Source organism: Malaclemys terrapin, chromosome 3 (genome assembly GCF_027887155.1).
Source record: "Malaclemys terrapin pileata isolate rMalTer1 chromosome 3, rMalTer1.hap1, whole genome shotgun sequence".
NCBI classification, from domain to species: domain Eukaryota; kingdom Metazoa; phylum Chordata; order Testudines; family Emydidae; genus Malaclemys; species Malaclemys terrapin.
The window spans coordinates 91347048-91372984 of NC_071507.1; the positions used below are offsets into that span (position 1 = coordinate 91347048).

The 25937-nt window shown below is 39.6% G+C and overlaps 1 protein-coding gene across 2 annotated transcripts in view; it reads right to left on the bottom strand.

Moving 5' to 3' along the window:
- Positions 1-25937, bottom strand: part of SNX9 (sorting nexin 9) — a 111752-nt gene that overhangs the window by 38732 nt on the left and 47083 nt on the right. Inside the window, exons 5-12 of one of the 2 annotated variants that reach the window (XM_054023756.1) lie at positions 23241-23324; positions 18859-19033; positions 15153-15306; positions 10752-10836; positions 8970-9095; positions 8340-8457; positions 4411-4541; positions 2619-2722 (exon numbers count right to left, since the gene is read on the bottom strand). In XM_054023756.1, the coding sequence (XP_053879731.1) occupies positions 2619-2722; positions 4411-4541; positions 8340-8457; positions 8970-9095; positions 10752-10836; positions 15153-15306; positions 18859-19033; positions 23241-23324 (977 nt within the window). The remainder of the gene's footprint in view (positions 1-2618; positions 2723-4410; positions 4542-8339; positions 8458-8969; positions 9096-10751; positions 10837-15152; positions 15307-18858; positions 19034-23240; positions 23325-25937) is intronic. The other variant, XM_054023757.1, reaches the window with a different exon arrangement.

The window sequence follows — 25937 nt, forward strand, 5'->3', positions numbered from 1 at the left end:
GCACTGAGCAATTAACAGAGTAGCTCTATAAATGTCCTAACATTTTCCCCAACTATACCATATTTTATCTAGTGCCCATGAGACCACTAAGATGTAGGTATTATCTCTGTTTTACAGAGAGCAAGAGATTAAGTGACTTGGCCAAAAATCACAGACTGGGTCATTGGAAGAGCTGAGACTAGACTTCAAAGGTTCCTAGATCCCAGCTTTGTGCTTAGGTTACTAGACATTTCTCCCTGAAAGCAGTACCTGATCATTCTTCATGAAATGTCAATTCTTTGTTTGCAATATCATAACTTGTAATTGGGAAAGTTTCTGTGACTTTAAGCAGGAAAAACAACAAAATAGGGCAACTTTAAAAAGCCAAAGATCCTATTTTTATGCAAAGTCCCAAACACTGAAGAATGCGATAACAAAAAATAAGGCCTGCATTCCAAAAAAAAGTTACCCTGTTTATGTGCCACCCAATTAATTATAATAGGACTAGATGATAGAATGAGAATAGGCATAGAAGTAATTGTTTCAAGAATTAGGCCACATGTTTTTAGGATCCTCAGTGAAAGGTGATCTAAATGATTTGACCACTTAATGGGAAGACTGACTTACAATATAATAGTGAAAATAAAATATGTAGAAATGAAATGTCAGCACATTCACCTTGGACAGGACAAACCAATAGAGCAAGAGTTATATTTTACACACCTGTGAACTCTACTGAAAAAAATGCTGAAATTATGATAAATATAAAGTGCGATTTAACCCATATGCCATTTAGTGTGAGATTTGACTACCTTCCAGGAAATAAATGGACAGAAGACTTAGGTCTTGTCTAAACACAAAAGCTGTACTGATTTAACTTACAAATGAGTTAAGTAAGTTATAAGTGCAACCCCCTTATGTGGGGAATTAAGTTGGTTTAAGAGTACTTTAGATTGAATTAGTTTAAAATAGATGCCTTATTGACTGGCAGATTTTCTATTACCGTGTGTCTGTTGCGAGAGATTAATAGGGTAGAGTGGTTGAGAAAAGAATGGCTAATGAAAAATCAGAGTGGTAAACCCCAGAATAATTTTTTTTTTTTTTTTTAAGTATTTTTGAAGTTACCCTATAACCACCTGCTTTCTTCTACTAAAGGAGATAATTCATAATATTTCTGTGAATTAAGGCATACAAACCTACTATTTTTTATTCCTGTTATTGAAAGATATATTATGAATGGCATGTACGTAGATTGAGACTTGCCCTTGAAACAAAAACAAATAATAAGCTTCCTAACTTAGAGGCCCTAACACCTTACAGCCTCATCATTTCTCTTTCCTGACTGATGAGAAATGTTATGCCTCTTGATAGTATTTTTAGAAACCAATTCTCCTGGAGCTCTCTTATCACATCATTCTCTCACTCACATACAAAATCTATTTAGTATCAAAGGTTTTTGTACCACATTGATACCATAGTATTTAAGCACATAATTAAGGTTGAGGATGAACAACTGATTTTGAAATGGAAGAGACCTAGAAGTCCATTTCCCTGCTAGGGCAGGACTGTTTCCTTGAATATAGATAGATATTACTCCATGTACCACAATGATGTTGCTTTACTGATAAAATGCTCAGCATAGGCCTCATATATTTCTAAGTCTAAGTACATATTGCTATTCTAAACATTTTTCATTCAGTCACATCAGCTCATCCACAAACATTTAATGTCTTCACAGACGTACAGACATTATGGAAATCCATGTGAACACCCATGTACTACAGTAGATTGGGGAGTGGGGCGCGTGAGCAAATCTCTCATTTTTCTTTCTAAAACAAGATTATGGGAATTACAGACAGGAACTGCAAATGAGATCCAGTTTATCACCCTAAGGTTAGCTAAGAGAAGTGTGTGTGTGTGTGGGTGTGTGTGTGTGTGTGCGTGTGTACATTCCTTTACACTTATATAAAATTTGCCCAATTTTTTATATAACTTTTTATAAAGATCCTATTTTTAAAAAGTTTGATAATTTAAGTCACTCTTCCCTCATTTGTAATAGATTTCTGCTGGTCCCTCACATCAGAATGCTTTGCTAAATGAATTAAATATTATCTTTTCCATTTTATTCACAGGATTGTTTGTCTTGCTTGACAGGACTGTCTACCTCACATTACATTTTTTTGGATACATTTAGTTGCTTTGGAATGATTCAGAACTGCCACAATAGAGAACAAAATATACCATTTAACTGGAGTGCTGGCAGGCTTCAGCGCCAATATTCTGCCAATGCTCATCGACTCTGATTCAAGTTAGTTACAAAGAGAAGTCCTTTTAGGATCTGCCTTCAATCCTGCATGTGCAGATCTCTGTGCAACATCCTTTTATTGTGTCAGAGTTCTAACAGATTTGGAGAGGTCTCCACCAAATCTTAAGATAACTTTATGAGAAAGCTACCATTTTTCAGTTTCACCTCAATGACCTGCTGCCAGAAGCCCTTTGATGCCACCAGTATGTATACTCATGCAAGCTTAAAATTTTTGTTATATGGATAGTTCAGTAGTTTTCCACCAGGAGATAACATTTTGTAATATGACTGCTGACATGTAGTATCAGTGCAAGAGAAGGGAATGCCATCTTACATTTCTATCATGTCCAAGTCAGGAGCTTCAGGTTCCATAGTAGAAAAGATCATTACTCCCACAATCTCATCTTTTTCTGCCTTCCTCTTCCCAGTTTTCCATTCCTTGGAATAAGAAAAATGGGACAATGCATACTGTGCAATGTGATCATCACTGTTTACCCAAAGTAGAGTAACATATATCCTAAGCAATGAATGCAACTTCATGGGAGTTTTGCCAATTCTTCTATAGGGACAGAAGTTCAACTTTTTTAAAAAATGCATTTCATTTTCTGTATCATAGGACTAAGCTGAAAATGTGAATTATACATTGTGCAATACATAAGTATATACAACACAAACTACTTTTCCTATAACCAAATTACAAAAGAAAAATGATTATGCACGTATCTAAATTGGTACATGTTAAAAGTTATGCTCCACTATATATAGAGTAATATGTGATATCTTTGGATTGCCATCATCCAATTGGTTAAAGGACCGAGCAACTTAAATTTTTTACTATCATTTTCCCAGATGGTCATATTTGTTTAAATAAATGCAGCAGCAGGAGGCAGAAATAGGATAACTGCCACTGTAAAATCCTTCGTGGGAATTATTCTTTTTTTAATCCTAGATATGTTGCAGCATTAGTTCTCTTTATTTCAGGTCACTAGTCATGAGAATGCCAATATCCAGCCACACAGTTTTTAGCAACAGAAACTGCTGACAAGCTAGAAGGACAACTGCATGACCCTATCTTAGCTAACACAACAGTTTCTGGATAAACCTACACTCTACACATGCACTCCATTTTGCCTTTGTTACTTATTAATACTTTAAACAAAAATTTCTTCTTTAAAAAAAAGGGTGCCAGTTACGTAGGCCTAGCAGTTAACATATAACCAGATTGGTACTAGTTCTGGAGCTTAGCAAATGGGCTACCCTCAAGAGAAAAAGAAACAAAATTAGGAGGAACAAGAAAACTGAAGAAGCAAGCTTATGTTCTAGATATATCTGGTCCAACCTCAGTGCAGGAGGCTGGACTAGACCTCTCAAGCTCCCTTCTAGCCCTACATTTCTAGGATTCTATCATCAGGGAAACCTGTGGAATCATCTTGTTACCATCAGGATCAGCCCCTTTTTCTGCCTTTTTTAATGCAGTACTGGGACCATATACCTCTAAGCTCTTCTGCTGCCAGAAACCATTCATTTTGCAGCACAGTACAGATCACTAGGACTGTACTGACTGATGAGTCAACCAACAATAAATGAGTTCAGCGGAGTCAGATCTGATCAAGTCCAACAGCCACAGAAATCTTTGGAAAGGCACATTAGTTTATTTTGTTTTAAAAAAGCAAAAATTCCCTTGGGTTGTCGGTTTTTCACCCATTTTTAGAGAATTGCTACTATTAGAGTTTCGCTCATTCTATTTTTCCTCTTCCAAAAATGTCACTAACTGGAGATACAACATGTGAGAGGAGCGAAGGGTGAGGGAGAATTAGAAATTGTTATTCCGCTAATTCGGGAAAAAAAAAAAATCTACCTTAGAATACCTATCTATTAGGACAGATGGCAATAAAATTTCATTAGGCAAACCTATTCCTCTTTTAAGCAATGAATCAAGTCTACCAAACTGATGGCAATTTACAGCTCTTGTCTATTGCCCACTGGGGGGCAGACAAATCAAAACATTCATTATCTGTAGGCTACAAAATTTAACACCACTCTCCTGTGCATAGTGAGCTCACCAGTCCAAATCCCTTTCTTTCATCTCTCTTTTCCGACTGTAACAAGGCTGAATTTTTTCCTACCTTCTCATCCCGGAAATTGAGGAACTGCTGAAAAACTTCACTTTCTGAAACAACCGGATGACGACACATCCTGGTCATCCAACCCTGCAGCCTCTCCATGCGCATTTTGATAAATTCTTCTTCAAAGCGCCCTGCAATATACTGAATAATAACTACTTCATTTCTGCTTTAGCAGCATCCACAAGTATCTTTAAAATAAAAACAGGCTCTTTTCAACTAAATTTGGTGGATTGTGAAATGGCTACCTTTATGTAATTTCTGTAGCTTGGAAAATTAGAAGAACTGTAGAGTAATAGACATCAGCTGTTGGTGAGTAGGATTGTTATTTTTAAATAATGGACAAGACACATCTTAAAGAGTTCCCTTGTTTTGTCTGATTTTGAAAAATAAGGATAATGGCACGTCATTTTCATGTTTTCCAGAGAACATAGTTAATTAGTTGACCCAAGATACAGAATTTACAGGCATGCTCAAATTGCAGGCCTTTGATTAATGCAATCTATTCAGTTCTCCAGTCAAAAGATAACAAACATATCAATTTCTGAAGAAAGTGTAAAAACAAAATGGAGTAGCATTTATTTGTTAAACATGGTAATATGTCATGTTTATAATGCTTTTGAAAGGTCCAACATCTGTTAAGTTCATACATGGAAGGCAGGGGCACAAAAGACAACACCCACCAACAAAATACCTTTTCACTTGTTCAAAATTTATAAATATTGTATCCACCAACATACCAAGATTCCCGCCCCCCCACATAAGCTGGAAAAGATGAAGCTAAAAGAATAGAAAAGTTTGGCATTTATGAAGTGCCAGCTCTTTGTAACTACAGAGATATTTAGCACATATCATTGAAACTCTATTACATTTTAAAAGTAGGTAACTGAAGAAATGCTATTTATAAAGAGTAATTTCCACCATTCTGTATTGATAATTACCTTTGTTTTATTAACATTAAAAAAAATTATAATTTTATAGTTAAAATTGGGGAAAAAAAACACTCATTCGTTTGAGGAGTCCAACATAGTACACAATGAATAGTATACATTTGAAAAGGATAAGGCATTGTTACAGCATATTAACCGCTCTGATCCACATAGCAATGTAGATAACAGTCCTTGAAGGAGTATACTTCAAAAATATATGTATATAAAAACCTGACCGTTGCTATGGCAGCAGCTTAAAATCCCCACAGAAAACGAAAGCGGTGAGGTACAAACAAGGAGAGGAGCTGGCAATACTAACTGGTAGACATGTACAGAACTATTGAAAACAATAGGAAACTGCGTCCATACTTAATGGCATCTAGTCAATTAATAGAATAATTTAAGACTGAAGGAAAAGACAACATATTCCATAACTATAACTTGCTTTGTCATCCAGCTGTACTAAAGCTGCAGTAGTGTCTGAGTCAGTGAACGGAGACATGAATGGTAACTTATTTGGAATCTTTGCAAATCATATCCATAATCCATAACAGCCAGCAAAAACAGGATTCCTGTTACAGTTCTCGTCTAAACAAAGTAATAGTCAGCTGGCATAGTAGCAGGCTTTCCGCAGACTAGTGTCTAGAATAGCTTTTTTTTTTTGTCCAGCCGTCCTCTGAAAGAAACTGCCCGAGCATGCTGAAAGATATTTACCATTTTAAAAGAAAGTTTTATTTAAACTAATTTCTAAAGGAAATAAATACCCTTTCTTGGCACAAATCAAGAAAATCACCCTCGCTCACAGAATACCAAAGACAAAAGGTTAACTGAGATGCCAGATTCTCTTTTGAGTCTTTTATGATGCAATTACAATGAAAGCTAGAGACACATCATCAGGTCTTCGGGTTTCTTTTTAGTTCACGTGCACGTGTTTAAATAAAAATACTGGTGGAATTCTAAGCATAAGGCTAGCTAAGCAAAAACAAAATCACTTCCTCACTTTTCAGTTTCCTCGGCATTTATCCCAGCATTTGCATCAATGCTCAACTTTCTTCTTCACACACAGAGAGGCTGTTGCATTTTCAGTGGCACAGAGAGCCACATGGTTGGCTGCATGCCTGTGTGTGTGTGTGTTTCTTTTTGACTTGCCTTTATATTTAAAAGAAAAAAAAAAGCTGCGTAAAAGTCTCACCAGAAAGGGGGGGGGGGGGGGAGAGGAAGCAGTAGTATTAACTAAATATGAACAGAAATTGCACGTTTTCTTCCAGTACAGGTCTCCACTTCCCACTAAATGCACAATTCACCGCACATGTTAACAAATACATCCCTGGTTAACGTGCCACAGAATTCTACAAAAAGGCACAGATACTGAGATTACACATGACTGTGATGACTGAGCTGCTGAGACCACTGAGGGCCCAATCCAATAGCCATTGAAATCAAGGCTTCCATTGACTTCAAAGGGTTCATGTCAAGCCTTTATTGTTTAGCCCAACAAAGAAAATAACAGAACGCCACTAGCCGTCACCTTCAGCCCCCAACTAAAACCTCTCTAGCACATCATCAAGGATCTACAACCTATCCTGTAAGATGATCCCTCACTCTCAGATCTTGGGAGACAGACCTGTCCTCGCTTACAGACAGCCCCGCAACCTGAAGCAAATACTCACCAGCAACCACACACCACAGAACAAAAACACTAACCCAGGAACCAATCCTTGCAACAAAGCCCAATGCCAACTCTGTCCACATATCTATTCAAGTGACATCATCATAGGACCTAATCACATCAACCATGCCATCAGGGGCTCGTTCACCTGCACATCTACCAGTGTGATATATGCCATCATGTGCCAGCAATGCCCCTCTGCTATGTACATTGGCCACACCGGACAGTCTCTATGCAAAAGAATAAATGGACACAAATCTGACATCAGGAATCATAACATTCAAAAACCAGTAGGAGAACACTTCAACCTCTCTGGTCACTCAGTAACCGACTTAAAGGTGGCAATTTTGCAACAGAAAAGCTTCAAAAACAGACTCCAATGAGAAACTGCTGAACTTGAATTAATATGCAAATTAGACACCATCAAGTTAGGCTTGAACAGAGACTGGGAATGGCTGAGCCATTACACACATTGAATCTATTTCCCCATGTTAAGTATTCTCACACCTTTTGTCAAACTGTCTGTAATGGCCTATCTTGATTATCACTACAAAAGTTCTCTCTCTTAATTAGCCTCAGAGTTGGTAGGACAACTCCCACCTTTTCATGTTGTGTGTGTGTGGTGTGTGTGTGTGGTGTGTGTATATATTATATATATATATATATATATATATATATATATCCTTACTATATGTTCCATTCTATGCATCCGATGAAGTGGGCTGTAGCCCACGAAAGCTTATGCTCAAATAAATTGGTTAGTCTCTAAGGTGCCACAAGTACTCCTGTTCTTTTAATCTGGGCAGAGGGTCATATAGATAGAGAACACTTTTCGTGTGACCTTTGTCAGCAAGTGTGAAATGAACTATAAAAGACCCATATGTAACATTTTACTTATGATCAGAAAAGTAACAGTGTACTCTCGGTCTGAGGATCCTTCCTCTCTCCCCCACAATTTTCACTTTTATTATTCTTCTCTTTCAAACTGAAAGGCCCCTTTGTCATGATAATGGTCTCTCTGAACAAATGAAGAGGAGGTTCTCTTAGAGCCACTCCCAAAACTGCCCATGGGGTTGTTTCAGAACAATGAGACCTTCTCCACTACCAAGACTGAGCACACTCCCTCGGTAGTGCTTAGTTTTCCAGCCCAGTGGCAAAATGATCAAATTTGAGATTTGAACCGATATTGACATATGCCATGAGTCAGACTATCATCAAGCCACCATACCCAAAAGAAGAATTACCCTGAACACTTTTCAAAACCATTGAGAAATAAGGAGACTGTCACTATCAGGGGAGATTTTTTCTTTGAGTTCACAGCTGGAATCATTTACCTGTGACTTGCTTGTCGGGAAGAGATGGGATTGGAATGGCAAATCCAAATTTAACCAGGAGACGCTCATATAACCAATCAAAGTGTTTATATCTGTGGTTGACAGATCGATTAGTGTTCTGTGGAACAGGCAAAAGAAAATTGTGACTTTTGATGGATCCTTTAAAAAATTAAAGTAAAGTCACCAACAAACGATTAATGTGACCAACTAGCTTGAGTAAAGCTTTAGCCCAAAGTCTCAAAATAGTTACTATTTAAAAACAGGTTTCAGAGGGGTAGCCCTATTAGTCTGTATCAGCAAAAACAACAAGGAGTCCTTGTGGCACCTTAGAGACTAACAAATTTATTTGGGCATAAGCTTTCGTGGGCAGCCTACAAAAGCTTATGCCCAAATAAATTTGTTAGTCTCTAAGGTGCCACAAGGACTCCTCCTTGTTTTTATTTAAATACAGTGCCTAAAGGCAACAATGATGAAAACATTAGCTATTCATAACATAGTACAGTTACCAATTGGGAAAAAGTAACTTTTCCTTAAACGATCTGCTATTATTTGCTATCGTAGCCCCCCCGGCACCACCACCACCTTCCCACCTTTATATACAGAATGAAGTCCTGTGTCACACACACTTACAGTACATGTTAGCTGATATTCAATGTAGCTCTTCAAGCCATACATTTTGGAACCTTTTTTGGGATCTGCCACCACACAGTCAAACGTAGAGGTAGGATAAACCCACATAGGACCATAATCGCCAACCTGCAAGAAGTTACAAAAATATTAATTTTATAAATGTAAACAGACAAGAAAGCAATGGAAACTGGTGTTGGTCTAAGCATCCAGGGACTAAACTGATATTTGAGGGAGCACAGCAGCTTGCAGGAGGCATTCAGGGCTAGTTAAAGCGGGGCCCTTAGACTCTTGCAAAGTCCACTACCTCTCATTTATCAATCTAATCAGAGGTGCATAATGTAACTGAAATGGCTTTTAGAAATATTGTTTAAAATTTTGAATAGCATAAGGTGTTTTTCTTATAGCAAGCAATGTATCTAGAATAGCTGATAATGAACAAAGGCTACTACTGGAAGATGTTACCCTTGACTTTTCACCAGAAATGCCCAACTCTCTCCACTGAGTAATTTGAAGGTATTTTGATTGTCTAAACCGTTATGTAAGTATTCCCACTGTATTTGATGGGAATAGTTGCACAAGTGAGGGTTTGCAGACTGGGCTTTATGTTACCTATATGTTAGACCCATTTACATATTGCACAGCCAAGCAGACTACATTGTAAGCAGCATTACAAGAACACTGGAAAAATTATTACAATCAAAGAAGCAAGGAATTAAGAGCCTGATCCTGAGAAAGGCTGCTGAGCATCTGCAATTCCCATCAAAATCAAAGGGAGTTAATCTGGACACTGCAACGAATGAGGACAAACACAGGGATGGATTTTAAGCAGCAGGCTGCAACTTTATTAAACTTAACATGGGGAGGGGCGCTATCTGCTTTGTTACTCATTCTCACAACCCTGGTAAACTCTCCTCAGCCTACCCCCAGCACTCCGCTCACTCAGAGTCTTACCACCACCCCTCACATCGGTAGGGGGACAGAGGATATTCAGAGGGGGGAGGACCTCAGCCCACAATGTCTCCCCCTATCCCATCTGTACAAGGCCCATCAGCAAAATCCCAGGTCTTTTACTTCTGGGAACTCTTTTTATTTAGCCTTTTAACTGCACTGGAATTAGGTGTAAATTGCAGCAAACTAACATGCCTACCAAGTACTGCCACAAATTAACAAATCCTATTCCTAATTAACCTAGTTGTCCCTCCACGATGTTGCAAGGAAGGCAAAAAATTCCCAAGGCATATATCATTTTGGCCCGTCAGACCCGCAGCATCCTCAAAACACATCTTGAAAGCTATCAATAAGAGGTCAGGGGATGGGCTGCAGGAACAGAGCAAGAGGCTCCACATGGCCCAGACTAAGGTTTAAATTAATGGAAGGGGAGGGCAAGGAACCAATCAGCACCCTTCCTCCTTTCGGATGGCCAATGAATAGCTAGATACTCTGGAGGGGAAGGAACCACCTCTGCATCCTACCAGTGGGTGCTCTTCTCCCCATTTAGCTGCGGCTATCCCAATCACCAATAGCCCCCATCAAGTTTCCCACCTATTGAGGCAGGTGGGTGGCACTGGAGATTCTCAACATTTGGCAAGATCAGGCCCTAATGGCACAGTCTCTCCAAATAAAAAAATATACATAAAAAACAGTGTCCACCGTACACGAGGCATTAGGTTACCAAACTAAGCTTTTACTTACACATTGGTATTAGTCTCCCTCAGTAGTTCCTCTTTTAGCCTCAACATGTCTTAAAAATAATTCGGATAAGGAAAAAAAACAACAACTTACAATTATGGAAATTTTCTCTTTGGGTTTTACTAGCTGCTTTGCCAACAGATACTGTTCCATTCCAGGTTTTGCAAATCCAGGGAATCTAATCAAAGAAATAAAGCGACTGAATTTCTTTTTCATAATCCCTTCTTTGACAGGTTCACAATTTCCTGCCATGTTTTTAAAAACTCATTATTCCTGATAGCCTAATTACACTAAATGAAATCTGTGCTAATCACAGATTGCTTTGATGGCTAATTATTCACTGGAAAAAAACCAGTCAAGCTTCACCTGTTGAGTAATCATCTTTATACATGAAAGTACAGGATACTAAGCTGGTTTCTGATTGGCTGAACTGCACAATAGGTCTGGTACTCAAAGCCAATCAGAAGAAGTAGGACAGTGGAATAGTTAACAGCAACTCCCATTCTATTACATCATCACTCAACAGCTAAAATGATTTGAATTCACATCAGTTTAATCTGATAAACAGTAATAACGATTTACTATGAACTACAATGTTATAATTTTATCTAGTAGTTCTGGATATGACATAAATGTGAGGCTCACATGTTTTATTCACTAACAATTAATAAGTGAAGTTATTGGGCCCTCAAATCAAAGTTTACATTACAAAAACAACCAATTTCCTCTGTCTTTTCAATGAAATGACTGGACCAAAAAAAGTTGGCTCCTTGAAGTGCTGCCAAGCAGCTGCTGTTTGCATGGAGCAACAATACCGGTGAAGTGTGACTTAAATTCACAAATTAGTTTGGAATGTCCCTAAAATAGGGGGCTTTGTTTGTGGCGATGCTGGATTTTTAAATAAGTTGTAGTATACAACAGTGAAATCTGCATTAACAGAAATAACATCATTGTAAAAGAACACTGTCACAGGACAGGACCAAAGTGCCTCCTGCTTTGAAAATGCAGGGCTTGTACTACTAGCTACATAACAGGGGCCATTATTCTGTGTCTGTTTTCTATTCCACTGATATTCAATTGCAACTACTTCTCAAAGCCAGTGATAGAAGCTTATCCACTTATACCTATTTATTATTCCAGGGGTAATATTCTATTTGACCCTAGATGAGATTTCATCCTGTTTTAAAATGTGGACTAACTTTAAATCGGAAAAGTAAATAAAAATTAGACTTCCTGTAATAACAGGCCTGATTCTCCACCACACATTCAAGCAAGTATTCATTCATTAAAGTCAGTGAAACTACTTGCTTGAGCAAGGATTTTCACATGAAGAAGGGTTATAGATTTGAGCTCAGTATTTTCAAAAGGTAGAAATCCAAAGAATCAAAAACAGTTACTCAACAAACTGTCCCTCTTGCAGTACAGTGATAAAGGCCCCAATCCTACCAACGTTTATACATATGCATGGCTTTATGCATGTGAGCAGGCTCACTGAAGTCAATGGGACTTCTCATATGAGGAACATTAATTTTGTATTTGCCAGATTGGGACCTTTGTCATTGATTGCAGAAGTCTTGTGCTCAATCTGATTTACTTTAAATAACCATTCTGGTTATAGCTATAAGGAATAATGGATACATATGATAAAGAAACACATAACCAAATCTAAGTTCAAAAAGAATGAAGTGACAACTGAAGGAACTGTGTCTGAAAGCCAGACACTGCACTTACATTACTTAAACAAAACACCCAAAAAAAAAAAAAAAAAAAAAAAAAAAACACCACCCTCGCTGTTCTAACAGATTATCTATTATGAACATGTAAAGAAAATTAAAGGCTAGCAAGAGACAATGAATCTGTTCTTTAGGAGTATTGTTTTTTCTGTTAGAGGGTTATGCTGCCATTTGGTCAAACTGTCTTATAAAGTTCTGGTTATTAGCCTAAAAGTTAAAGAAAGCTAGTCTTATTTAGATTTAAAACCAAAACTAAAAAAAGGAGAGTATCCCAGATATGCAATATTCATTGATAAAGTGCATGACTCAAATAAGCATGATAGCATAGACACAAACAAAGACATAGAAATGACGGGTAACTGTGTATAAAAAAAGACCTTTCAAAGGGATGAGAACACTAAAATATACTATTAATTTACATTTAAAAATATTTACTATTCAAGTATTTCCCATTTTCCCTGGACATTTATTTTTTTTTTGTTAATTACATTACGAAAGATCTTTGGAGAGCTTAAAAACAGGAAGAAAAAAAAATCAGGCTTCAGACTAGTTAAAGTACTGATTGCATAGCAATGCAGCAGAAACACACAAGTTTGGTCTGGAGATCCCTTTTCCATGCACATCAATGGGTATTAAAAAGCTGTTAAGTAATAATTAGTTTGAATATTTTCCTACATTTTTAAAATTTAATTTTTCTTTTGAGGATCAGGAGATGGAGACATTTTTTATTAAAGCACACACACAAAAAGCACTCAAGCCTCTGCATTACAAAAGTTGTAAGAGTTTTGTTGTTGCTGCTATTCCCAAGGAAACTGACATCAGGATGCCAAGAACAAAATAAAATATTTTAAACTAATAAGTTAAAAAAAATCCCTTGTGACACAGAAAACAGGTTAAAGGATAATGCAACATCCATTTCTACATTAACAGGAGTGACAACTGAAAGCGGAGTGGCCAGTTCTGCAAAAGTCTTTTTTGCCTCTTCCCCAGCACCACACCACGTAAGGTGTCTACACTGTAATGTAATACCAGGGTTCAAACTCAGGCTCAAGCCTAACCCCCCTTCGGTCTACGCACAAATCATGCTGACCAAAGGGTGACTAGATAGCAAGTGTGAAAAACTGGGATGGGGTGGGGAGTAACAGGGGCCTATATAAGAAAAAGCTCTGAATATCGGGAATGTTCCTATAAAAGTCGGGAATTTCTGGTCACCCTAGGCCCAGGAACCAACAGCCTTACATTGCAGTGTAGACACATCCTTAGACTTTAAAACCTGCAATGTGTTAATATCTTTCAAAAGTTTTAAAATTAAGATATTTAAAGACTGTTTAAAAAATTGAGACCTCTGCAACGTTCACTAGATTTTATTTTTCCTCCCACATTTAAACCACAAAGGCCATGGCTCATGGCTGAAAGGGGTTATTAAATTATGACAAGATGCCAGGTCAAATTCTGCTCCCAGTTATACTGGTATCAATTGGGCATATATCCACTGGAGTCAATAGAGTTGCACCAATTACGGATGTATTCCAATGACTCCACTGGAGTTACATCAGTGCCAATTTGGCATAACTGGGAACAACATTTGGCTCATTCTATTGAAGGCTGAAGGGCTGAGCCCCAATAGTTCCTTTTAAGCAGTGATGGGGAGGGGAAGAGATCTTTCAAAAGTAGACAGGGGGAAAGGGACTTCTGTGCTCTTGAAAACCAGTTCAGAGAGTTGTACAGTGGAATTGATTGTACTTGATTTCATATCTTAAAGAGAAAAAAGGAACAGAGGGGGGATCGAAGGTTCAGAAGATTATGGGGTAATACAGCCTTTCAGCTCTAGGTTGTTAAAGCTGACCCCTATATCAGCAACAACTGATGGCTGTTCAGCAGACAGTGTAAGATGAGTTTCTAGTTTCACTCTGATTCCTAATGAACCAATATTGCAATATCACCACAACTGGAACTCTTGTTGAGATGGCAGTTGCCACAGCAGAGCCAAAAACTGAACTACTTCCATCCCTGGAAGTAATCTTTTCAGGTCAGAGTTGGAGTACAAGACGACACCACTCTGGAGCACCATGCACAGTCAATCCTGTTCCATGGATAAGAAACCTCACCTGCCAAGATCACTAATTAAACAACTAAATTAAAAGCTTTATAGGGTATGTCTATATTACAAGCACTATACTGGCACAGCTGCGACACTTCAGCTACACCATTGTAGCATTTGTAGTGCAGACACTTGCAACAGTGATGCCAGGGGTATTTCCATCACTGTGATAAATTCACCACCCGCCCAAGAGGCAGTAGCTTGGGGGATGGAAGAATTCTTCTGTCAACCTAGCTTTGTCTATACCAGCACTTAGGTTGGCTTACCTATGTCCCTCAGGGGTCAGACCCCTGAACGACAGAGTTAGGTCAACCAAAGTTTTAGGGGTAGACCAGGCCTTAAGTTTAGAAAGGCAATAAGTATCCTGGAAAAACTCATGAGTCAATTGGCTACAAACACCACACCAAAGACACATGCCTGTGTCATATGTTTCAGGTAGCCTCTATCTTTCTCTACATGCTCCAGCTGTGAAGTGATAATGCTGAATTTGTGACATCTGTATATCTACTACATACACTGCACATTTAAGTGGAAGGACAGGGTGAATCGTGTGAGGGGGAAAAATTCCTATTCAAATAAACTTTTACAATCTTAACTCTGCCCCAATATTTAATTTCTTCTAATCTCTAACACTGTTTTTCCCAGTTTGCTGATCATTACTTGTTAAGTGGTAATTTCATTGCAGCTGCACGAGTATTTCCACGCTGTGGGCCCCCTGCCTCAGAAGACTCACTCTCCTTATAGCCAAGGTAAGATGGTGCCGTTGATTTTGGGTCATCCCAGTCATCATCCCAATCGTCGTCATCAGCAGCCGCTAAAGGAGGAGAAGGATAAAGCGATTAAAAAAAAAAAGAGTATTACTACTTTGCTGAGCCAAAGATCTTCCTCTCCCACCCCCCATATTCAAAAGAAAAAATTGAGAACTAATTCAGCTCAATGTTTTTTGGCTCCTCATTTAAAATGTATCCCATAAAACCTAGACATCCAAATAAAACAAATCTATTAAATAGATTGCCTTAATGAACCAGTACTTTCTTTAATTGGGCACTTAATTGACACTTTCCCAGCTAATATGTCCCAAATATAAATCTCTCTCTTCACCTAGACTTCCAGTGTTAAAAAGACTAGAAAATTCTTTGAAATACTGGCTGCAATGCTTAAAAATAGAGCGTTTGTATTACTGGCCTTGCGTTGGCAGAAACAGGAACACACAGATTTAAAGTTGTATGTTGCCCAAAAAGTTAGAGCTATGTGAGCTGAACAACATGTCTAGGATTCTGTTCTTAACACTCATGGCTCTTACCTGCTAATTCTTCATGCAGTTCTGAAAGGGTGGACTGATGTAGATCATTGCCATTGTATAGGAAATATTTTAGGAGTCCACCACTTTTCTCCATAGAATTAGAATCATAGGACTGGAAGGGACCTTGGTAAGTCATCTTGGCCAGTCCCCTGCACTAAGGCAGGACTAAGTATTATCTAGACCATACCTGACAGGTGTTTGTCTAACCTGCTCTTAAAAACTTCCAATTACAGAGATCCCACAACCTCCTTTGGTAATTTGTTCCAGTATTAACTGCCTTACAGTTAAGAAGTTCTTCCTAACGTCTAACCTAAATCTCCCTTGCTGCAACTGAAGCCCATTGCTTCTTGTCCTATCTTCAGCTGACAAAGAACTTATCACCCTCCTCTTTTTAACAACCTTTTACATACTTGAAGACTTATCACATCCCCCCCTTGGTCCTCTCTTCTCCAGACTACTGCCATTTTTTTCAATCTTTCTTTGCTTTCTAGACCTTTACTCGTTTTTGTTGCTCTCCTCTAGAGATTCTCCGATTTGTCCACATCATTCCAAAAGTGTGGTGCCCACAACTGGACACAGTGCTCCAGTTGAGCCCTTAGGGTTTAGTAGAGTGGAAGAATTACTTCTTGTGTCTTGCTTACAACACTCCTCCTAATACATCCCAGAATGATGTTCACTTTTTTGCAACAATATTTTATTGACTCCTCGTATTTAGTTTGTGATCCACTATAACCCCCAGATCTTTTTCTCCAGTCCTCCTTCCTAGACCGTCATTTCACATTTTGTATATGTTATACCGATTATTCCTTCTTATGTGTAATACTGTGCTTTTGTCCTTATTGAATTTCATTCTATTTATTTCAGACCATTTCTCCAATTTGTCAAGATCATTTCGAATCTTAATCCTATCCTCTAAAGCACTTGCAACCCTCCCAACTTGGTATCATCTACAAACTTTAAGTGTACTCTCCATGCCATTATCCAAATAATTTATGAAGATATTGAATAGAACCAAACCCAGGACAGACCCTCCTCCCCCATATGCCCTTCCAGCTGGACTGTGAACCATTGACGATTACTCTCTGAGTACAGTTTTCCAACCAGTTGGGCACCCATCTTATAGAATGTTCCTCTAGGCTACATTTACCAGTTTGCTTATGAGGTGGTCATGAGACACAGTATCAAAAGCCTTACTATGGTCAAGCTACTGCTTTCTCCCATCCACAAGGCTTTTTACCCTGTCAAAGAAGGATATTAGGTTGGTTTGACATGATTTGTTCTGGACAAATCCATGTTGATTTGTTATCACCTTTTCTTCTAGGTGCTTACAAATGGATTGTTTTATTTGCTCCATTATCTTTCCAGGTACTGAAATTAAGATGACTGGTCTATAATTTCCTGTGTTGTCCTTATTCCCATTTTTATAGATGGGTACTACTTTTGCTCTTTTTCCAGTCTTCTGGGATCTCTCCAATCCTCCACGAGTTCTCAATATAATCACTAACGGCTCAGAAATCTCTTCAGCCAGTTCCTTAAGTATTCTAGGAGGTATCTCATCAGACTCTGCCAACTTAGACATCTAACTTGTTCTTTCCCTATTTTAGCCTCAGATCCTATCTCATTTACACGGATGTTCAATATATGAGTGAGCATCAGAGGCAGTGGTGAGTTGGAGCCGGTTCACGCAAACCGGTTGTTAAATTTAGAAGCCGGTTTAGAACCAGTTGTTAAAGGGGTGGGCAAACTCCAACCTGTGGGCCCGCCTGAGCTCCCGGCTGGGGAGGCTCCCCAGCTTCCCCTCTCTCACAGAGCCTCAGCGGGCTGAGCCGCCAGCGCCAGCGCTCTGGACCGCTCCTGGGCAGCTCTGCAGCTCCTGCCGCTCAAAGTGGCAGGGTAAGGCGCTGGGGCTGCAAGCTCCAGAGGCCACGCGGCATCCATACACACTGCCCTGAGCAGCATGGTAAGGAGGCCAGACCGGGGCTGGGAGGAGGGGTTGGATAAGGGGCAAGGAGTGGTTGGAGCAGGCAGAGGTTTTGGAGCAGACAGTCAGGGGATGGGGAACGGGGTGGGAGTTCCGGGGGTCTGTCGGGGTGGTGATGGATGGGGTCAGGGCAGTCAGGGGACAGGGAGTGAGGCGAGTTGGGTAGGGAGTAGGATCCTGGGGTGGGGTGTCTCGAGAGGGGGTGGTCAGGGGACAAGGAGCAGGGGGCATTGATGGGTTGCGGGTTCTGGGGGGGACGGTCGGGGGAGACAGGCTCTTTTGGGATGCACAGCCTTCCCTATCTGGCCCCCGATACAATTTTGCAACCCGGATGTGCAGGGCCAGCTTTAGGAACTGCAGGGCCTGATTCAAACAAACAGTTTTGACAGGGCCCTGGCAGGGATGACTTAAAAAAAAAAAAAAAAACACAAACCACCGAACACGTGGGGCTTGTACTCACCGGGCGGTGCTCCGAGTCTTCGGCCGTGGGTCCTTCACTTGCTCCGGGTCTTCGGCGGCACCAAAGGACCCGCTGCCAAAGTGCCACCGAAGACCCAGAGTGAGTGAAGGACCCACCAGCAAAGTGCCGCTGAAGACCTGGTAGGGAACCAGTTGTTAAGATTTTGGCAGCTCATCACTGATCAGAGGGGTAACTGTGTTAGTCTGTATCCACAAAAACAATGAGGAGTCCAGCGGCACCATAAAGACTAAGATTTATTTGGGCATAAGCTTTTGTGGGTAAAAAACCCACTTTATCAGATGCATGGAGTGAAAAATTTTCATTCCATGCATCTGCTATATGTTATGTTATGTTAGTGGTCCCATCACTGCTAACCTTTCTGGTGGAAACAAACAAAAATGGTATTTAATACTTTGGCCATTGCAACATTTTCTGCAATTGTCTTTCCCTCATCATTGAGTAATGTGCCTACCCTGTCCTACCATGTGAATGTTGTTATGTTTATAAACTTTTCACAGTATAGAAAAGGGACACTACTGTACAGTGATCCTCATTCATACCAACATTCTGGTCCAGATTATTTAGAGACTGAACAAATCATTCATGGGAGCATTTAGCTGACCTGGGCCTTGATAGGCCTGTGGGTGCCCAAATTGTGCTGCTCCCTCCCAGTTGTTCAAAGTGGTGTTTTTCTGCCCCGCTGCACTTTCAGGGTTGGTTGCCCAGCCATCACCAGAATTTGCATTGTCCACGTTTCCAGATTTCCAGTTTGACCAGGGGTCTTGGGCACTGTTGACCTATAACATAAATAAAAAAGAAAAATAATAAAAAAAACTGCTGAAGAAACCAGGAGAAATGCATCCTAAATCTTCATCACTGGAGAGCGCAAAATTTTTTTAATTTAAGGAAAATAAAAAGGACTACAAGTTTTCTGTGTTCAGCACTTGGCAATGACTTCATAACCCAACCAAGGCAAATCTCAGATGCTCATACTACAGGTATGAGGACCATATAAATATCTAGATGGATTATGATTAACTTTCCACTGATGGTAACATTGGGACATCACTGAAAACAGTATTGCCTTAACTACTCAAAGTGAAGTCAATAAATTATTGGTTCTAACAATTTTCTAAAGCATTCTTATCCACAGCAGTTATCTCCAGTTACCCTGAAAGTATGTGCAGATCAAAGAAAAATCCAAGACTTGACATTTTTATGTGAGATTTTATTCTGTCAACTCCTGTATCGGTGTTTGCTACCTTTATTTCACTAAACCAATGATCAAATATTTAAGAGATGAACAATACAAATTTTCCTCTGCATTTTGTACTTTGAGAAAAATAGGTAAATGTTTACTTGTGTGCAAAGAGGAGCACTCTACCAGAGATATTACAGGTAAAGGGCAAAAGACAACCTGACAGTCATGTTTATTTTCTGACAAAGAGAAAAAGCCAATTCAGAATTAGAGCAGAAATCCTTGCATTTTGCATAGGCTCTGCAAAGCAGTGAATGCAACACTTCTGTCACACAGTAGCATCCCAACTGGACAATCCCCAGCAATGAATTTCTATCATACTAGAATACGGACTACCTACAGCATTTGCTAGGGTAGAATGCTCTAAGATTTCATTAAGATCTCCATTACAAAACACTGTCAACTTCTTCCTGGCCACCCTCTCCCCTTGCAGTGTTTTTACCATGATCATAAATTTATATTTAAACACACATACACACTTCTCTCCCCTTCAACCCCCCACCACCTTTTCCCCAGCTGAAGTCTTCCATGCTTGGTCACAGCTTAAAAGTAAGTTTCTTCTTCTGCAAGGTCTGAGCAAAATCTGCTTCACTGTTTGAGTTCTGAGAGATTGAAATATTTTATCTCAAGCACGGAAAGAATACAAAAGACTTTTTTGAATAAATATGCATCAGAACAGCTGAACTTTAGAAGTTGAAACTTTTCAGACATCTAATCCCGAGGATTTATGTATAGGCCAGTTTGGGCAGGGATTCTGGAAAGATTTTTAAAACTTGTATGAGGCTGTCATTCATTCATCACAACTTTACTAGTTAGCCTAGTACTTTTTCATTTGAGATTTCAAATGATGGCTCCAAATAGCTGCATTCCTCATGCATGGAGGAAATTCAGCCTGCAGCCATGGAGTCCTTTTAGGCTGCTCGATGTTACTGGATGCCAAAATAGCCATGTTAATAAAACTGCTCACTTTCAAGATTGCACTCCATCCTATGCAACACAGAGGTGGCAATGGTGGTGATCCACACATTCATGACATGCCAACTCCATTAACTGCAACTCATACGTATGAACAAAGCCATACACCCTACACCTCTACTTAACAGCCCAGATGGCTGTGAACACCTCAACAAAGTGCTCTGAGCTCTGCCCTAGCTCCATCAATTAATGCACACAGTCTAGTTAAAGGGCTCCGCTTTGATACTCAAACCTTCCATGAGAACTGTGAATAGTTATAGTACCTAGGGTATCACCTCTTCCCCTCAACCAGCACCTCCCAGAACAGCTAACGTCCACCAGAACAAAGAAACAGTCTATCAACACAGGGAGGCTTACAAGTGCAGGAGATTGAAAGGAACTGGACCTAGACTGTGGAACTCATTCCCACAAAAGCCAAGAATGACCATGGACCTCACCACTTTCAGGACTGAATGTAGAACTCAGTTATTGGCTTTAGCTTTCCCTAAAAATTTCTTCACATACACAAATCCAGTCTACACTAGGGAACCATTGCAATGCTTGGGAGGTGCTCAGAACCTAGGAGGATGAGGGCCATGTAAGTACCTACTTTACAGAGAGACAAGTTTCAGAGTAACAGCCGTGTTAGTCTGTATCCGCAAAAAGAAGAACAGGAGTACTTGTGGCACCTTAGAGACTAACAAATTTATTAGAGCATAAGCTTTCGTGGACTACAGCCCACTTCTTCGGATGCATATAGAATGGAACATATATTGAGGAGATATATATACACACATACAGAGAGCATGAACAGGTGGGAGTTGTCTTACTAACTCTGAGAGGCCAATTAATTAAGAGAAAAAAAAAAAAAAAAAAACTTTTGAAGTGATAATCAAGCTAGCCGAGTACTGATCTATGCCATCATGTGCCAGCAATGCCCCTCTGCCATGTACATTGGCCAAACCGGACAGTCTCTACGCAAAAGAATTAATGGACACAAATCTGACATCAGGAATCAAAATACTCAAAAACCAGTGGGAGAACACTTTAACCTGTCTGGTCATTCAGTGACAGACCTGCGGGTGGCTATATTACAACAGAAAAACTTCAAAAACAGACTCCAAAGAGAGACTGCAGAGCTAGAATTGATATGCAAACTAGACACAATTAACTCCGGTTTGAATAAGGACTGGGAATGGCTGAGCCATTACAAACGTTGACTATCTCCCCTTGTAAGTACTCTCACACTTCTTATCACACTGTCTGTACTCGGCTAGCTTGATTATCACTTCAAAAGTTTTTTTTTTTTTTCTCTCTTAATTAATTGGCCTCTCAGAGTTAGTAAGACAACTCCCACCTGTTCATGCTCTCTGTATGTGTGTATATATATCTCCTCAATATATGTTCCATTCTATATGCATCCGAAGAAGTGGGCTGTAGTCCACGAAAGCTTATGCTCTAATAAATTTGTTAGTCTCTAAGGTGCCACAAGTACTCCTGTTCTTCTTTTTACAGAGAGAGGCACACACATTTAAATAGGCTGTATGCTAATGAAATTTCTGCAAATGTTAGATGATTAAACCAGACCTCAAATCAGTAGGGATCAGTTTGCATATAAGGTAACCAGATAAGAATCTATCCAGGGGAAAAAGTGTGCCTCTTAGGAGGACTGAATACTTGTGATAGAAAGCCTTTTGAGCCAGAAAAAATGCCATCTATTTGGCTCCATGCCAGGTCAGCATCATGCAGAGAGCTGGATATGGTGCTCTTCTGAACATAATAAGCTTTTTCTGGCCAATGAGGACTTCCAAACCCACAGAGAATTGATCTGAGAAGAACTGTCTCAGGGGAAACTGCTAGGTTACTGGAGTCCTCCTGTTCCTGTGTGGCCCGGATTTGACACATTGTTGCTCTCATTCAAACTAAGGGAAATCATCTGCAATTTGTGGAATCTGAATTTGTTCTTGCATCTTTGGTTATTTGGTACATGCATAGGCAGGGATGGAGACACACTCCAGGTCACAATAGAGCATCGGAGATGCTGACTAAAAAAGGAGTGCCTATACTGGGACCAATAATTTGGGAAAACCAGCCACCAAGAGAGTATTATGTATGCAGCACCTAGGAAAGAACTGCTTGCATAATACTCATTTGCTTGTACACTGCTCAGCTGATTGACAGTGATCAGCTCAGTAGTGGGAAGACTGACAGAACGGAGAGTAAAGAACCCAGTGAGAGTGGGTGGCACAGGAAATCTAACCTCTGATGCAGAACAGTCGGGAAAGAAAAATATTACATTGAGTGGCCTGCCAAAAAGGATGAGGGTCAGGAGGGATCATCTCCACATTGTCAGAGACAAGCTCAGGTAGATCCGGAAAGTGATACAATCAGAGGGATAGAAAAAGGTGAGAATGCAGGAGGAAAAAGCTCAGTTGCCTCCTATGAGGGAATGGGACTGACTACTGAGATTCTGAGCCCTTGTCCCAGGCTACAGTTTCCCTCCTGAGAGCTTCCTTCCTTCCTTCATTTGATGGAAAGTGTCTTCTGGGAAGAAAGACAGACGCGGCGGAGTATGCTTGCTTCCAGTAGAAGCAGGAAAATGACTGATAGGATGGGAACTGAGCTAGTCCAGTGCAGGACAGAATGCCTTCTGTTCTGCTCCCACTTCGTTGTCCGTGGAGTTATACAGATTCATGTAATGGTGAAGATTAAAAGAAAAATTGTGTGTGGGGGAAAGGGGTCAAGTATTTTTACATGGTAATAGGATGGGGGGGGGGTTGTTTTTTTTTTACCTGTCTTGTAGGAGGAGTTGAAGGAGGTGACTGGCTAAGGTTTTCCAGATTACCAGTCTGAGCAACAGGTGCCAAAGAGTCCACCTTAAAATAAGAAGTGCTCAGTGAACAAGAAAAACAAAAGCAGGAGGGAAGAAGAGACTGCATAGCAGTTTTCAAAACAATGTGGCAAACTCATTTCTGCAGTGAGGCAGATCAGTGCAACTCATGCATGCTACAAACCTCACAGCATCACAAACGTGCATGGCATGCACGGCAAGACACTTATACAAGGCTAGTGCGACTGTCACTGCTGCCAGGTTCTAAGCATTCTTTATATACTGTACCTGGCAAAGTTCCAGATCACAATGGCATATTATAGAAAACGAAAAGGCAAGGGTAAAACCCCACAACAACAAACACATGCAATCAGCATAAGCTGCTGAATATTCATTGTTTAAGAAGTCCAGTTAAGTTCACAGTCTTAAGACTGTTTTGTATTTGTTACATTCTAACATATATGACAATGAATCTATGAATGGAGCATAGAGTTGTGCAACCATTTTGTAAAGAAGAATTGAAAGATAGCAATGTTTAAAGTGGCAAGCCACAATGAAAGATCTGGTGAAGGTCCAAAGAACCCATGAATATCACACACTGTATTGAGAACTGTCACTTTGCTTTCTAGAACTTCCATGTATATGCCAAAGTATCATTGGTGGTTCTGCTCTCAGAGGTCATATATACCAACCTGGACCAAATTACAGCGAATTCTGAGAAAAGAGCATCTTTTGTATGCCAGACTGGAATAACTCATTTTCTGAAGAAATATTTCATAATTTCTATTTATTTAGTTGTGTGATCATGTAATAACTCACTTAATGAATATGCGAAGGGGGCAAAGTTAAGGTTCTCGTTGGAATTTTCTGACTTTTGAACTACCATGTCAACCCTTAATGCTATATTATTTGTAATTACATTATATACATATATACACACACACATATACATGTACATACACACGCCTTATTAGACTATATTTATGTTATGCACCTCAAAAGCTGAATCTTTTTTTGAACATAAAATTGTATGTATGAAGTCTTTATACACTCACATTTATGCAACGTTAAGCTTGAGAAGCTAAGGTAGCAAAAATTAGTACACTTAACACAATTATAGGGACTGTACCTTGTGAACTCTTCCACACCGGACAACCCCCTGTCTATTTTGTAGTATACATTCAGTTAAAAGGAACATTCCATGGTATCGGTTTAACAGGAACTACTACATATGGGCAATGAATATGGATTAACATTGCTGTAGGACTCTTCACTCTGCCATACTGCATATATGCAATATTTTCAGGGGGGAGGGGTTAATGCTGTTGTAAAGTGCGTGATTTAATGCTTTAGGCCCTAATCCTGCAATAACTCCACATGGGCAGATTCTTGCACTGAGCATTGTGTAGGATCAAGGGCATTGTGTTATTTTCTGAAGTGCATACCATGAAATATACAGTATCTGCATAAGTATCTGGGAACATCAGAAGTTTAAAATTACAGTACATGGGGAAAAAAACCCAATCAACCACATCACCACCCACATAGTATATGTAACATGGTAAAGTTTCTACAGCAACATTAATTTCACTCCGAGAATTTCCATCTACATTATTCATTTATCAACTTTTACTCGAAACAAAAAAAGGACAGACTCAGCTGGTGTTCTCATGGCTCCACTGCTTTCAATTTTCACCAGCTGAGGATCTGCCCCAAAAACGTTTTGGATGAAATGTGTTTATTTTTCCACAGGGACTAGGATGGAATATCTTTGTAAGATAAAGGAGAGTGGAAAGAGGAAGAGTTCCAGAAATCCTTAGAGCATCCAGGTAATAAATGAAGTCTGAACTTCATCAAACCGTATCAGTGCAAAGTTCTCGGACGTACATTCAGACATTGACACAGTTCTTATGAAACCATATTACTATCTAGGAGTAACTGTGCACTGGTATCATTCCTGTAAGAACTGCAGAGTACAGATAAGGTACATTTCATCTAGACAACTGGCTCTTCCATGGAACTAGTAGTAGGACTCCACCAGCTCAGCTGACGCCTCCACTGAACATGCAAAGGAGTCCAAGCGCTGTGGAACTACATCCTTTGACCCCATTGAGAGTTCAGATGCTGGCCAAATCCTTCCTTCCACTATATGGAAGATCAGAGTTCCCCCAGCTGCAAACCTTCTCCCAGGTGCATAAATATACAATATGTAATTTATGCTAAATTGGAACAAAATTAGCAATTTTTATCCCAAGGCTAGTTATCAGATTATACAGTTCTGTGTTTGCACACACAAACACATAACTGCTATTCACTTTCAAAGATACAAAATCTTTTTCTAAATTTGTCTTGATTCGCATTCCTCACTGAGGCCAGTTGTCATGCCAGTTTTGCGTTGTTATACAAGTGACAAATTTCCTATTGTTTAAAAAAAAAAAAAATAAGCTATTTCCCTCCACCTCCACATCCCCTTCCTACACACTCATAACTCAAAACCAGACAATACTATTTAGCTCAAACTTTCTTTAAACAATGTATGGAAAGATTCATTCCAAGAAAAACAATTTAGAGGAAACTATCTGCCTGGAGATACTGGTGGAGAATGGAAGAGAGTCTTTTTGATTTTAGCATTTACTTCTGCAAAACACTAACTATTTTG